This window comes from Elephantulus edwardii, unplaced genomic scaffold (assembly GCF_000299155.1).
Source record: "Elephantulus edwardii isolate Elephantulus edwardi_28Jun2011 unplaced genomic scaffold, EleEdw1.0 scaffold00391, whole genome shotgun sequence".
NCBI classification, from domain to species: Eukaryota; Metazoa; Chordata; class Mammalia; order Macroscelidea; family Macroscelididae; genus Elephantulus; species Elephantulus edwardii.
Window position 1 is genome coordinate 1,518,089 of NW_006400141.1, and position 15,401 is coordinate 1,533,489.

The 15,401-nt window shown below is 39.1% G+C and overlaps 1 protein-coding gene across 1 annotated transcript in view; it reads right to left on the bottom strand.

The window, feature by feature from the left end:
• Nucleotides 1-483: 483 nt before the first annotated feature.
• The window catches only part of LOC102867838 (butyrophilin subfamily 2 member A2-like), a 36,768-nt gene continuing 21,850 nt past the window's right edge, over nt 484-15,401 (bottom strand). Inside the window, exons 8-9 of the mRNA XM_006902342.1 lie at nt 1,383-1,516; nt 484-614 (exon numbers count right to left, since the gene is read on the bottom strand). Of these exons, the coding sequence (XP_006902404.1) occupies nt 484-614; nt 1,383-1,516 (265 nt within the window). The remainder of the gene's footprint in view (nt 615-1,382; nt 1,517-15,401) is intronic.

Genomic DNA, 15,401 nt, shown 5'->3' on the forward strand with positions numbered 1-15,401 from the left:
CTCATAGTTGATCCTCCCATGGGTTTTTGGGGCTGTAAATGAGATGAGAGGAGATTGTCCACCTTTTCTCCTCGCAGAAAGGCTGGTGGATTCAAACAACCAGAGAGGCACAGCCTTGGGTTTAGCAATGCAGCTCCCTAAGAACTAGGCCACCAGATCTCCCAGAGGAACCAGAGATCCCCAAATTTCAGAAGCAAGTGTCAACAGTGGGTTTGTTTCTTCGTTTTGGTTTCCAGGAACATGACAATACTTTACAACTAAAATATGCTTTTAAATTTTACCAAGTCACATACACACTCCATTGGCATCAGAAAAAAAAGTCAAAACACCTACCAGCCACTTTCAGATGCCTGAAGGCTTCTTCAGAGACTTGCTGCGTTTTAAAAGAGCACCATACATGCCATCATCAAATGTGTTGACTCCGTGGATCCTCACAGCCACGCTCCCCGAGGTCATATTGTCCTTCACCAGCGTGACTCTCCCTCAGTACTCGGGCATCTGCTCTACCTCCATGTGCTCAGCGCTCGTGCTTGGGGACAGGTGACAGGGCAGTTCCACATCTTCACCCACCAGAGCCGGGATGGACTCCTGGGGTTCGATCACATCAAAGTGAGCTGCACAAAAAATGAGCAGGGTCAGTGGAAAATAGACCAGGCTCCTGACAAAGTGCAGTTTCTGGCTCTATTGCTCTAATTTCTGAACTGCACAACTGCTGCCAGAGTCAACGTCCAGATTTCACTTCAGTATTAGTGAAACTTCATCTCACATACTTAGGCGTATTGTTAGGAGGGGCCAGTACTTGGACATCGTGCTTGGAAAGGCGGAGGGTCAGTGAAGGAGGAGGGGAAGACCCCCACGATGAGTTGACACAGTGACTGTAACAATGGGTTCTAGTATTTGGTTGCCACAGGATAAGACAGGGTTCAGATCTGTTGTTTTTAGGGTTGCTGTGAATTGTAGTTGACTAGATAGTACCTAATAACAAGAACACCATTTAAAAAAAATATTTATTTGAATCACAATAGTTAGGGAGTTCTTGTGACCTAGAGGTTAAAGGATTTGCTGTGGCAACCCAAAGACAGGCAGTTTAAATCTACCAGGCACACAACAGAAGAAAGAGAAACAATATCTTTCCATGAGATTTACAGCCTCTAAAAACTGGTTCTGACTCAAAGGCAATGAGTTGAGTATGATAGTTTAGTTAGTTACGGTGGTATAGTCTGTAGGGAGTTATGCTGTTAATTCTCCTGACAACTTCCTTCAGACTTCTATGGGGGGTCCCTAAGAAGAACCAAATGACATTGTTTACATTCATTGATGGGTCAACCGAGTCAGAGAGAAAAGAGAGCCAGCAAGCATGCAAGCCTCAGAGAGACACCTACCTGAATCCAGCTTGGGAAGCTGAAGGAGAATGACAGTGAGCGCATGTCTGAGAAGGTAGGAGCTTGGAGAAATGAACATCATCAATCTTTTTGTAACAGTAAAATACTGACCTGAATCCAAAAGGAACTTTAACCTAGAACATAAATTAAAAAAATGTCCCCTATCAGATAAACATTTAAGCTCTTATACATTATTGAACAATTGGAACACGTAATGTACATAGCTTGAATGTTGGAAAACTGGAAATTGTTAAAAATTAAATGGAATGCATGAGTATTGACATACTAGGCATTAGTGAGATGCGATGGACCAGCTTTGGACACTTAGAATCAGATAATCATATGGTATACTATGTAGGAAAAGATACGGAGACAGGACACATCCCTGGTGTACATCCTTACCAATTTTTTTTTTTTTTACATCCTTACCAATTTTGAACCCTGCAGTGTTTCCTTGCTCTGTTATGACGACTGCTTCCTGGTCCAAGTATAGGTTTCACATTAGCAATCAAGTGTTCTGGGATTTTCATTCTTCTCAGGGTCAGCCACGGGTTTGTTGTGATCCACACAGTCAAAAGCCTTTGCATAATCAATGAAGCACAGACATTCCTCCAAGACTTTCCGCCAAGATCCGTCTAACATTAGCTACACTATCCCTAGTACCACTTCCCCTTCTAAATCAGCCTGGACTTCTGGCAGTTCTCTGTTGATGTGCTGTTCCAGTCATTTTTGGATAATCTTCAGCAGACTCTTGCTTGCATGTACTATCAGTGATACTGAATGGGACCATATATAGATCTCTTCCAGTCAGCTGGCCCAGTGGTTGTCCTTCAGATTTCTTGGCACAACTTAATGAGCACATCTAGGGCATCTGTTAGTTGAAATATGTCAATTGGTATACCATCTATTCCTGGGGCCTTATTTTTTTGCCAATTCCTTCAAGGCAGCTTGAACTTCTTCCTTCATCACCATAGGCTCTTGCTCTTAGGTTGTTTTATGAAATTCTTCTGTGTCTGCCAATTCCTTTCTGTACAGTGACTCTGTATACTCTTTTCATCTTCTTTTTTATACTTCTTGGATCACTTAATATTCTGCCCAAAGCATCCTTAAGAATTGCAACTTGAGGTTGGAATTTGTTCTTCCTTCAGCTTAAGAAATGCTGAGAGAGTTCAGCCCTTTTGATTTTCTGACTTCAGCTCCTCCCACATTCCATTATAATGTTTTACTTTGTCTTCCTGGGCTGTCTTCTGAATTTTCTGTTCAGCTCTTTAACATCTTGAATTCTTCCCTCTTCTTTGGCTTCCCGGTATTCTAGTGCAATATTCAGAGTCTTTTCATTTTGGTCTTTTCTTCCTCCTCTGTCTTAATAATGACCTTATGCACTCTTCCTGGAGATTATCCGGGAGGCTAGACTCTGTGAGGAAAAGTGTGGCATCAGGATTGGTGGAAGATTCATCAATAATCTTCATTATGCAGATGGCACAACCCTGCTTGCTGAAACTGAGGAAGACCTGAAGCACTTGCTGCAGAAGGTCAAGGACTACAGCCTTTATTATAGATTGAGGATCAGTATCAAGAAGACAAAGATTCTCACCACTGGGTCAATTGACAGCATCAGGATGGATGGTGAAGAGATTGAGATTGTTCACAGCTTTAGTCTGCTTGACTCCACAGTCAACACTCTTGGCACAAGCAGCCAGGAAATTAAAAGACATATTGTGACGGGAAAGTTGGCGTTTAGGGACCTTTCCAGAGTACTGAAGAGCAATGGTGTCCCTCTGGAGACTAAAGTGCTCCTGATACAGGCCATGGTCTTTGCAATCACTTGTTGTGCATCAGACATCTGGACAATGACTAGGGAGGATAGAAGGAGAATTGATGTCTTTTAGCTGTGGTGCTGGAGAAGAGTATTGAATATACCATGGACTGCTAAGAAAACAAACAGGTTCTTCCTGGAGAGGATTAAACCAGGCTGCTCCTTGGAGGCAAAGATGCTGAAGCTTCATCTGACATACTTTCAACACGTTGCAAGGAGGGACCAATCCTTGGAGAAGGTGCTTGGAGGGTGGAGGGACAGTGCAGAAGAAAAAGATCCTCTATGAGGTGGACTTATTCAGTGACTGGAGTAATAGGGGTGGGTATGTCAGAGACAGTGAGATTGGCACAGGACAGAGCAGGGTTTAAGGCTGTTGTACATACAGTAGCTATGTGTTGCAAGTGACTGTACGGCACATAACAACAACAACAACAACATACTATGCAGGGAATGAGAAACAAAAGAAGAATGATGTTGCATTCATAGTAAAAAGGTCAATGTGAAGTTCCATACTGAAATACAATGTTGTGAGTGATAGAATACTATCCATATGTATACAAGGAAGACCATTAACATGACTATTATTCAAATATATGTTCCTATATCAAGAGCCAAAGAGGAAGAAATTGAGAACTTTTACCAAATTTTGCTTTCTGAAATTGACTAAACATGCAATCTGGATGTGTTAATGATAATTGGATGACTGGAATGCAAAAGTAGAAAACAGTGAAGAAGAAACAGTATTTGTAAAACATGGGCTTGACTATAAAAATGAAACTGGAAATAGAATGCTAGAATTTTACATTTACAATGCAATTTATTCATTGCAAATACTTCTACTAAAAGACACAAAAGACAACTTTACATGTGACTTTCACTTGATGGGCTGCATAGCAATCAGATTGACTACATTTTGTGGAAGAAATCTTTGGAGAAGTTCAATATCAGCAGTCAAAGCTAGGCTAGGGGCAGACTGTGGGTCAGATCATCAATTACTCATATGCAAGTTCAAATTAAAGCTAAAGAAAAATGAAAATAAGTCCACAGGAACAAAGATAGGATTTGGAATCAATTTCAACTGAATTTCATGACCATCTTAAGAATAGGTTTGAGGCATTGAACACCAATGATAGAAGACCAGATGAGATGTTGGATGATATCAAGGTTATCATCTATGAAGAAAGCAAAAGGGCATTACAAAAACAGAGGAGAAAACAAAAATCAAAATGAATGTCAGGAGAGACTCTAAAGATTGCATTGGAGTATCAAGAAGCCAAATCTAAAGGAAAATATGTCAACATGAAAGAGCTGAACAGACGATTTCAAAGGAAAACTCAGGAGGACAAAGCAAAGTATTATAATAGAATGTGCAGAGATCTGGAATTGGAGAATAAAAAGGGAAGAACTCACTCTGCATTTCTCAAGCTTGAAAGAACTGAAAAACAAATTTAAAGCCTAGTGTCAATATTGAAAGATGCTATGGGGTAAAGCATCCAAAGAAGGTGGAGAGAATATGTAGAGTCACTATACCAGAAATAATTGATTGACTCTGAAAAATTTCAGGAAATACCAGATGGAGAGGAGCCAATGGTAAGGAAGAAGTATAATCTACACTGAAGGCATTGGCAAAAAAATAAGGCCTCAGGTATAGATGGGATGCCAATTGACTCATTTCAGTTAACAGATGCAGCATTGAATGCACTCACAAGTCAATGTCAGGAAATTTGGAGGATGGCTATCTGGCTAATAGATTGGAAGAGGTCCATATTTGTTCCCATTTCCAAGAAAGGTGATCCAACTAAATGTGGAAATTATTGAACAATATCATTGATATCATATGCAAGCAAAATACTGCTGAAGAGCATTAAAAAATGACTGGAACAGTACATATATAAGGAACTGTCAGAAGTTCAAGCAGAATTTAGAAGAGTTGTAGCACTAGGGCTATCATTGCTGATGTCAGATGGATCCTGGCTGAAAGTAAGGAATACCAGAAGAATGTCTATTTGTACTTTATCGAGTATGCAAAGGCATTTGACTGCGTGGATCATGACAAAAATTGTGGCTGATGTTGAGGAGAATGGGAATCTCAGAGCACCTGATTGTGCTCATGCAGAACCTATACCTGGATCGGGAGGCTGTTGAGTGAACAGAGCAGGAGAGCACTGCATGATTTGGAATTGGGAAGGGAGTATTTCAGGGATGTATTCTCTCTCCGTGTCTGTTCAATCTATATACCGAGCAAATTATCCAAGAAGCTGGCCTCTGTGAAGAGGGGTATGGCATCAGGACTGTAGGGAGACTCATCAATAACCTGTGTTATGCTGATGATACAACCTTACTTGCTGAAAGGGAGGAGGACTTGAAGCACTTGTTGCAGAAGATCAAATAATTTAGCCTTCAGTATGGCTTGTGTCTCAGTTTCAAGAAAACGAAAATTCTTACCACTGGATCAATAAAGATTGAAACTGCTGACAGTTTCATCTTCGTTGTATCCACAATTAACACCCATGGTACAAGCAGTCAGAAAATAAGGAGGCACATTGCACTGGGAAAATCTGCAGTTAGAGACCTTTCCAAATTATTGAGGAGAGGTGATGTCGGTTTGAGGACGAAGGTGTGTCTAAGTCAGGCCACAGTCTTCCTGATTACTAGCTATGCATCTAAGACCTGGACAATGAATAAGGATGCCAAAAAAAAAGAATTGACACCTTTGAGCTGTGGTAGCAGAGAAGAGTACTGAACATCCCATGGATAGCCAACAGAATGAACAGATGATGTTTTTGAGATGGTGCAGCCGGAGTGCTCTTTGGAGGCAAAAATGATGAAGCTTCACCTCACATACTTTGGAGCAAAAATGATGAAGCTTCACCTCACATACTTTGGACATGTTGCTAGGAAGTAATATTCTTTGGAGAAGGTCATAATGTTGGGAAAGGTGGAAGGTCAGTGAAGGAGAGAAAGACCCTCAGCCAAGTCGATTGATATGGCGACTGCTGCAATGGGCTCTTGTGAGAAGTGAGAAGATGGTGCAGGATAGAAGAGAGTTCAGATCTTTGGTTCAAAGGTTGCTATGAGTCCTGTTCAACAGCACCCTAATGACAACCACCCATCCCACTCTGCTCCCATTATCCATTTTCCACTTCATCCTAAATTCTCTTCAGTTTGCACCTGAGATCTTTCTCTCAGTCCTGTCTTGAACTTTTTTTCATTCAATTATACCGTTAGATTCCTCATTATTCTGGTTAAATGCTCTCAAAACAGAAAAAAAAAATCCTCTTACATGGCAACATAGATAATGGGAGAAATGTTCTTTACAAAAAAGACAATATTTATTTATACTAATTCCATATGTACTATTATATTAGAGTGATCATCAAATAGATAAAAGATACCAGAGATGATGATAAAAGAAATGAGTTACAGGAAGATCAAAAGTTGAGAATTGGTAGAATAAGTGAAGGGAACGAAAGAACTGTGGGATGACAAGGTAGGGATTGGAGTTTGGAGGGCTTAAATAGGGGGAGAGAGACAGAGGAGATACCTGACCACTAACTTTTAGAAGAGTGGAGAGACAGATATCACATATACTGACCTTGGTGATCATGGAGGGCAAGGGACTGAAGAGCTGCTGCTACCAAGGAAGAAAGCTCATTGTAGCTTCAAAAAAGAAGATTTGACCTGAAAATGAAATGTATTCTATTACATATTTGAAGAGGATATTAGAGCAGTATATTGAAAAAGTTGCAACATTGATGCACACAGTTTCCTGAGTTTAAACTACATTGTTCCTTTGGTGTGTTTTTTTTAATTGCTTCTTGATCTAGAGATAGGTTTCCCATGTGCACAAGTAAGTGTTCTGTGATTTATATTGTTTGCAATCCTTTCTCTATATCTAGTCAATCTGTACACAGAGCAAATCATTTGAGAATTGGACTATATGAAGCAAAATGTGACATCAAGATTAGAGGAACATTCATCACCTACTTGTATTGACACAGATGGCATGCCTTGCTTGCAGAAAGTCAAGAACACTTGAAGCATTGCTACAGAAGATCAAAGACAAAAATCTTCACTATGGATTTCATCTGAACATCAAGAAATCAAAAAGCCTCAGTTTGCACCAATAAGCAACATTATGATAGATGGAGAAAAGATTGACATTGTCAACAATTTTATTTTACTTGGATCTGCAGTGAAAAAATTGAAAGATGTGTTGTATTGGGGAAATGTGCTGTCAAGGACCTCTTCAAAGTGCTAAAGAGCAAGCATGCTCACTTAAAGACCAAAGTGCACTTGATCCAAGCCATGATCTTGTCTAGTACTTTCTATTCATCTGAGAGTTGGACAGTGACTAAAGAGGACCAAAACAGAATTGCTGTTTTTAAATTGTGGTGTTGGTAAAGAATCTTAAATATCCCATGGACTGCCATTAAGTCCAAACAAATCTGTCTTGGGAGAAATACAACTGCATTTTATCTACTTTGGGCATATTGTCAGGAGGGTGTTGTCTTTGGAAAAAAGATAACAAGCTGCAAAAGGTAGAGAGTCAGGCAAAGAGAGGAAGACTCTCAAGAGACTGATTGACACAGTGACTACATTAATGGGCTTGAGCATGATGGAGATTATGAGGGTGACCAGGGGAAGGTTCAGATCTGTTGTTTATAGGGTCACTGTGAGTTAGAGTTGGCTAGACAATACCTAAAAATAGCATCATAACCAGTAGATAGTACAGGTAATTTTTACTTTTACCAATAAGTTATATATAGCTAATTAGACTTTGACCTTGTATTTATTTAATACTTCTTATTGTTTTTCATACAATAATTTGTTTATATTGTGTTTTATACAATTGTGAAGTCATGACTTTTTACCCTTAGCTTAATTATAGCCCAATGAAAATATATTAAAAAATAGATAATGATAAGTCTGAGCTGAAGATGACAATTTGACCTTGATCCAAGCTCAGTGATCCTGGAAAACAGGGTTGTCAAAGAAATCCCCCTTTACCTTAATGTGTGCCTAATGAGTGATTATGCATCATATGTATGACAATAATCTATAAAAACAAGTGCATTGCAAAGTGAATAGGGGGAGGGGGGGGAAGGGCATCGATATAAGGGTGAAAACCCCACCTGTCTGTAAACTTTCATTAAAACTACCACTAAAAAGCTCTCAACCACACCACGCTCACACAAAAGCAAAAAAAAAAAATCTACATACATCTTTATAGTAACAATATGTCTGGAAAGATTGAGGGTCAGCGAAAGCAAAGAAGCCCCTCAATGAGATGGATTAACAGTGACTGAGGCAACAGGCTCAAGTTTATCACAGGTAAGCAGGATGGGACAGAATAGGAGAGGGTTCAGATCTGTTGTATATAGGATTGCTATGAATTGTAGTCAACTCAATGGCACCTATCAAGAACAACAACACACGGTAACAAAGTTCTTAATGGAATTAATAAAACATAAGTTATGTTTCTCTCCTCCCCAAAAGACCCTGAACTTCATCAGTCGTCAAGGTGAGCTAATCAAAAACGCTTCCTTAACACAGAACCAGTACTTTCTGAGACTTTATTTGTTGTATAAAAGAATGAAAACTCGGTAAGGATCACAATAGTTAGATTTCATTGTTCTCTGTGAGTCAGGGCTGATTCTTTGATAAACAATAATCTCCTCTCCTGTCATTTTCGGCCTCTAAAAGCCCAGTGAGCAGTTAGCCCTGAGCTGATTCTAACTTGATACCACATAGCAACAATTAACATCAACACAAATAAAAGACAAGCCCTTTTTTCCTGTCTGAACTTTGAGTCTTGCAAATCTTTTTATCTCAAGTGTTTCCAACAGTTCCTTTCCTCCTATTGCAACAGCCTTCCCCACCCCCAACCCCTGCATTTGGCAATAATTAGGTTGAAAAGGTCTTTCTTACCTAGGCTCTGTTAAAAGAAAATTTCAGCAAAACTTAAACTTGTGTGTAAGCTTCATTTTCTGCTCATAAAAATAGCATTCATTCTAATGTTTAGACAATAACTTGGAGAAGCAAAACAGAAAGTAAGAATTTCACAGCTGTTTTGAAATAGAATAGGGAAGCTACAGCTTAGGCTAAAACATATTGGCTACTATCAAGTTACTTTCCTAATAAGGCATACTGGGGCCTTTCCTAGCCAAATGATACATTAGAGCAGAAGCAACAAGCCTAGTTTGGTGGATTAGGTTTCAATTTCTAGGAAAATCAAGTATTTAATAGAAATTTAATTTAGATTTTGTGGGACTCATCATGGTCTCCCACAGCATGCATGGTCAGTAGGCTCTCCTTAGCAAGTTGCCCTGCTAACCCAAATACTGTGAGAAAAATGGGCAAACTCTCATGTTAAGATTTACAGCTTCAGAAAACGTGATGCAAAGTCATTAGAACAGACTCAACAGCAAAGAGTTTGGAGTGAGTAAAATCAGGTTATTAGTTCAGCTTTGTTTTCATTAGACAATATTTTAATAATAACAACACTATTTTCCATGTAGGAAATCTGAAATTTTACTTTCACTAACGCCAAAATGTCAAAGTCAATTGATTCTGACTCATATTAAGAACTGCACATAGTCTTCCAAAGCTCTATGGAAGTAGGCTGCCTTATCTTCCTTCCACACAGCAACTGATGGATTTGATGAGTTACCGAACATTTGGTGACCTAGTCAGTAGATATATGTCCTGCTAACCAAAAGCTGGCAATATATGAATCCAACAGTGGCTGCACAGGAGAAAAAGAAACAATATCCTCCTTACAGAGAGATGGTCAATATTCACCTTACAACCTCAAAATCCACTCGAGGGTCAGCTATGAGGGATTCCAACTTGATGACAATGAGTTTGAGTTTGCTTATTGACCTTTTGGTTGTTCTTGTTGTTAAGCATTGTTGAATCAACTATGACTTATAGGAATCCTATCCTGTGCTATCCTCATCATATCTGGCACAGTCGAGACATTGTTACAATCACTGTGTCAATTCGTCTCTTTGAGGGTCTTTCCCTCCTTCTCTGACTCTCCTTATTTCTAAACATGATCTAGCAAGGACTGGCTCGTCCCAACATGTCCAAAGTATATGACACGAAATGCTTGCCTCTAAGGAGTACCCTGGCTGCACCTTTTCCAAGACACACTTGGTTGTCCTTTTTGGCAGCCCATGGGACATTCAGTTCTCTTCTCCAACACCGCAACTCAAAGGCGTTTTTCTTCTTCTGCCCTCTTTATTCACTGTTTGACCTTTAGATACATAGCAAGTAATCAAAACAATTATCCATAGAATCTTTTATAATGAAAATTTACAGAGACTTTGGATTTCCATTCATTCATTGTTGCACTTTTCTCCCTGCTCCACGCCACCCCCCAGTATACTCTTCTCTTTGAAAAGTAAAGGGAAAATTCTTTCATTGTTTTACAATCCCTCCCCACCCACCCCCAGGTCCACTCCACTATGCAGCCTTCGCTCTGGACTCCTGTCATGACAATAATACCTAATCACATATCCCTTTTAAAGAGTTTTCTCCCTCATCTGTTTCAGTTCAACATACGTTATTGAACCCATCTTTCTCAGTCTCCCCCCAATCCCGAGGTCAGTCCTGTTTTACAACAGTGGCACCATGCAGTATCTGTCCTTTTGTGACCGAGATATTTTACTCAGCATAACGTCCTCTAGGGTCACCCATTTTGAATAATATTGCATGAGTTCCTTATTTTTCAATGCAGTGTAGTATTCCATTGTGTGAATATACCACAGCTTCTCTACCCATTTGTTTGTTGATGGGCACTTAGGTTGTTTCCAACTCCTTGCTATTGTGAACAAAGCCGCGATAACATGGGTGTGCATTTATCTGCTTGGATGTCTGTTATGGTTTCTTTGGGATATATTCCCAGTAATGGAATTACTGGGTCAAAATGGTATCTCTATTTGCAACTTTTTGAGAAAGCGCCATACCACCTTTCACAGTGGTTGCACCATTTTACACATCCACCAACAGTGAATAAGTGTTCCAGTTTGTCCACAACCTCACCAGCATTTGTTGCATGCTGTTCTGTTAAATTTTGCTATTCTGACTGGGGTGAGATGATATCTCATCGTTGTTTTGATTTTCATCTCTCTTAGAGCTAGGGATTTTGAACATTTCTTCATGTGCTTGTTGGCCATCTGAATGTCTTCTTTGGTGAAGTGTCTGTTCATATCCTGTGCCCATTTTTCAACTGGATTGTTTCGCTTTATCTTGTTGTGGTCATAGAATCTTTTAATAGCACACCTTGAGGGTTGGATTTGTTCTTTAGTTCTTTCAGCTTGAGAAATACTGAGCCTGTTCTTCCCTTATGGTTTTCTACCTCTGGATCTTTTCACATTTATCTTGCAACTCTATAAGCTGTAGGAAGCCAATGCATATGCAAATGAAGTCTTTCTGTGGAAGAACTAACCCTTTTCCCTTGTGGAAAACCAGATTTGTCTCCATTTATATATTTTTTGCATTTTTGTTTGTCCTTTGGATTTTGAACCAAAATCAGCACCAGTATCAAAATAGCATCAGCCTAATTTCCTTTTTTTATAAGAATAAGATATTTAACATATATTCACTTTTATGAGAGTTATAAGTTTATCTTTATTTGAAAATTAAATTGTCTTTAAGATGTTATTAGCTGTATCAAGTTGTCTCTGACTCATAGTTATCCCATATTGTTGTGTACCATCAGCACCAACTTATTACTGACCCTCCGGCAAGTTGCACAGGAGGAAATTGTCCAGCCTTCTCCCACAGAGCCACTGGTGAATTTGAACCACATGTCTTTGAGATTGCAGCACAGCTTCTTAGCACTAGGCCACCAGAGCTCCAATTGTCTCTGATTTATAGTTATCCTATGTACAGCATATAAAAACTTTACTAATCCTGCACCATCCTCATACTCTCACATTTTAGTGTTCAACATATTCGAATTTGACCAAAAGCAGCTTTTCCATGTGTATAAGTAGACTATTGCGAGCAGAAAGGGGGCGGGGGGCGAAATCTATTTTGTTTTAAACTATTAAAAATAAAAAAAATCTATTACACTCACTTTAAGTTTATTTTCACATTCTTTCCGTACACTTATTGAAGTTTTTACTATTAATTGCTGTTGAATATATTTCAACTTATGGTGGCCCGTGTATGTGTAGCATTTTCAAGACTGACTTTTCTAAAGCAAGTTGACAAGTCTGTCTTCTGGATCTTTTTTGTAGATTTAAGCCACCATCTTTTCAACTAGTATTTTCGTGTTTAATTGTTTGTGCCACTCTACTGCCTAGCAAACTGGTTCAAACTTGGAGCCTGTGACACCTTTTATCTCATAAGAGGTAAAAAGGGACTTATGAAGTGTTTTTCCTTCTGAAACTGAGTTAGTTTACTCACCATAATGCTCTCCAGTCTATCCTATATTATGTGGTGTTCTTTGAAATGGTTGCTCCTGAGTGCTGCATGGTATTCCATCGTGTGAATGTACTATTTCTCAACCTATTTGTTTGTTGATGGACATTTGATTTGTTTCCATGTTGTGATTGTGAATAATGTTGCTATGAACATCAGTGTGCAAATTTCTGTTTCAGTCTCAGTTCTAATATCCTATAATATCCATTAATGTAAAAAAAATAGAATGATAACTAGTAAGATATGTCTGAAAGTCCAAGAGGGAAAGAGGAAGGGGCAAAGGGATGGAAGGTGGACAGGGAGAAGTCGCCGAGTTGCAGAGTGTAGTGGGCTGAGGAAGGGGGTGAAGGAATTAGAAGAGATCCAGAGGGGACATTTTGAAAAGACAGGGAAAGAAGGGATAATGGCAGACATGGGTCAATGGTGATTTATTTTCTAAAACACGGTTTATGTGAATGATCATTATGAAGCAGAATATAAATGAAGGAGTGTGTGAAACACAATGTATATGAATTTTGTATGCAAACATAGATAGACATCCCTCTGGTACTCTTTGCTTTCAAGCCAAGACCCATTTGACATTAGCGATGATGTCTCCAGTGCCACAGTCTCATCTAAACCTATACTATTCCAGTAATTTTTGGATAATCTTCATCAAGATTCTGTTTGCAAATATATGGACCAACAACCAGAGACAAAAGCAGGAATGAGGTGATTTCTACAAATTATGCTTTTGGAAATCAATCAAACATGCAACCAAATTGCATTAATAATAATGGGTATTTGAAATGCAAAAGTTAGGAACAAGAATGAAGGATGAGTAGTTGGAAAACATGGACTTCATGACAGAAATAGAGCTAGAGCCAGAACGATACAATTTTATATAATTACTGATTTATTCATTGCAAATATCTTTTATAAGAAACACGAATGGCTACTATACACACAGACCACACCTAATCATTTACACAGGAATCATATTGGTTACATTTGTGGAAAGAATCATTAAAGAAGATTAACATCAGCTGTGAAAAGTAGACCAGGTGCTGATTGTGGAACAGACTATCAACTAATCATGTGCAAGTTCAAACTGAAGCCAAAGAAAATGATAACAAATCCACAAGAACCAAAATTTGACCTTAAGTTTATCTCACTTGAATTAAAAAAAAAAATCTCAGGAACAGGTTTGAGGCCTTGCGCTCTAATGAATAAAGACCAGATGAGCTGTGGAAGGGTATCAAGAATATCATCCAGGAAGAATGCAAAAGCCATTACAAAGACAGAGGAGGAAGAAAAGATCAAGACTCTGAATACTGCACTAGAACACTGAGAAACCAAAGCAAAGGGAAGAAATCAGAAGGAACTGACATCATTGCTGCTCAATAATTTGGAGAGGTCCCTGACTACAGACTTTTCTAGTTCAGTATGTCTCCTGATCCCCTGCCAAGTGTATAGATTGTAGATCCAAGTGAGATGAAATCACTGACAGTCTCAATCCTATCTCTATCATGATGTTGCCTCTAGGTCTAGTGGCAAAGACTTTTGTTTACTTGATTTTGAGATGCAACCCATATTGAAAGCTGCTGCAACCTTCTGAAAGTCCTCACTTTCAGCAAGCAAGTTTGCATCGTCTGTATAATGAAGGCTATTGCTAAATCTTCCTGCAATCTTTATGTCACATTTTTCTTCATGGAGTACAAACTAGAAAATTAGAAGCAACATACATGGCACTCCCTAATACAGAAAATCGATAGATAAGTGCTGTACCCATAAGAGCAAACCATAAAACAAGCAAGCATACAAATACCACAAAATAAACATGCAAGCTGTGGGAAAGGTATATGGAGGGTTTGTCAAGAGTTAGGAGGACCAGCTTGGGGTCAAGTTTCTGCTGTCCTCAGAACAACCTAAGCTAGTCTGCCTGTCTAAATATGGTGTCTTTTCAAGTTCAAGGGATGGATGTCTCACAGTCAGAGGAGATGCCTTTTCTAATCTGTGGATGTTTGCAGGCCAGGAGTTGCAAAGTCAGTGGCCTCTGGGAAAAAAGCTCTGAGAGTTTCTAGCTCCAAAAACAGGATGTTGTGGATATGGCCTGAGGTTTTATGAACTGTGTTTTGATGGGTTAGAGGTAGAGATATGAGTTGGGGGTAGAAAAGTGAAGAGAACACTTCTCACCACCTGATAAGTATATGATGGATGAACAGAGAGGACAAGGAAGAGACTGGACCTTTTTAGCTCTGTGGTGTGGCTGCTGCTACAGTCACCTCCTAGATTCTTATACCACATGGGTAACTTATTCAAGATGGTCATGCTATGCTGTTTACTATGTCCTCTTTCTCTTCCTGTTCTAAGTTTCAATTGTGTTTTACAACCTTCTTAGATGCTGTGGATACTGCTGCTGCTGCCACCATCCTGAGATCTCTAGTTTCCATGCCACACAGATAGCTGTTCAAGATAGTTGTACTGTGCTGCTTATGGTTCTATATCCTGTTTCTCTCTTTATAACATGTCTCAATTCAGTCAGTGTTTGAAGCAGCTCGTTGTTTTCTCTTTTTAAACTTTGATTTGAATAATTGTAATTTCTATTATTCTTATTTTCTGGTGTCTTTTGATAGAGGTTCTGACTTGCTGTCAATCTATTAATCATAGTCAACTTAAAGGCACCTAATAATAATAATGACTGTGTAGATCATAACAAACTGTGGCTGACTCTGAGAAGAATGGGAATCCCAGAACACTTGATCGTTCTAATGCGAAACTTATACTTG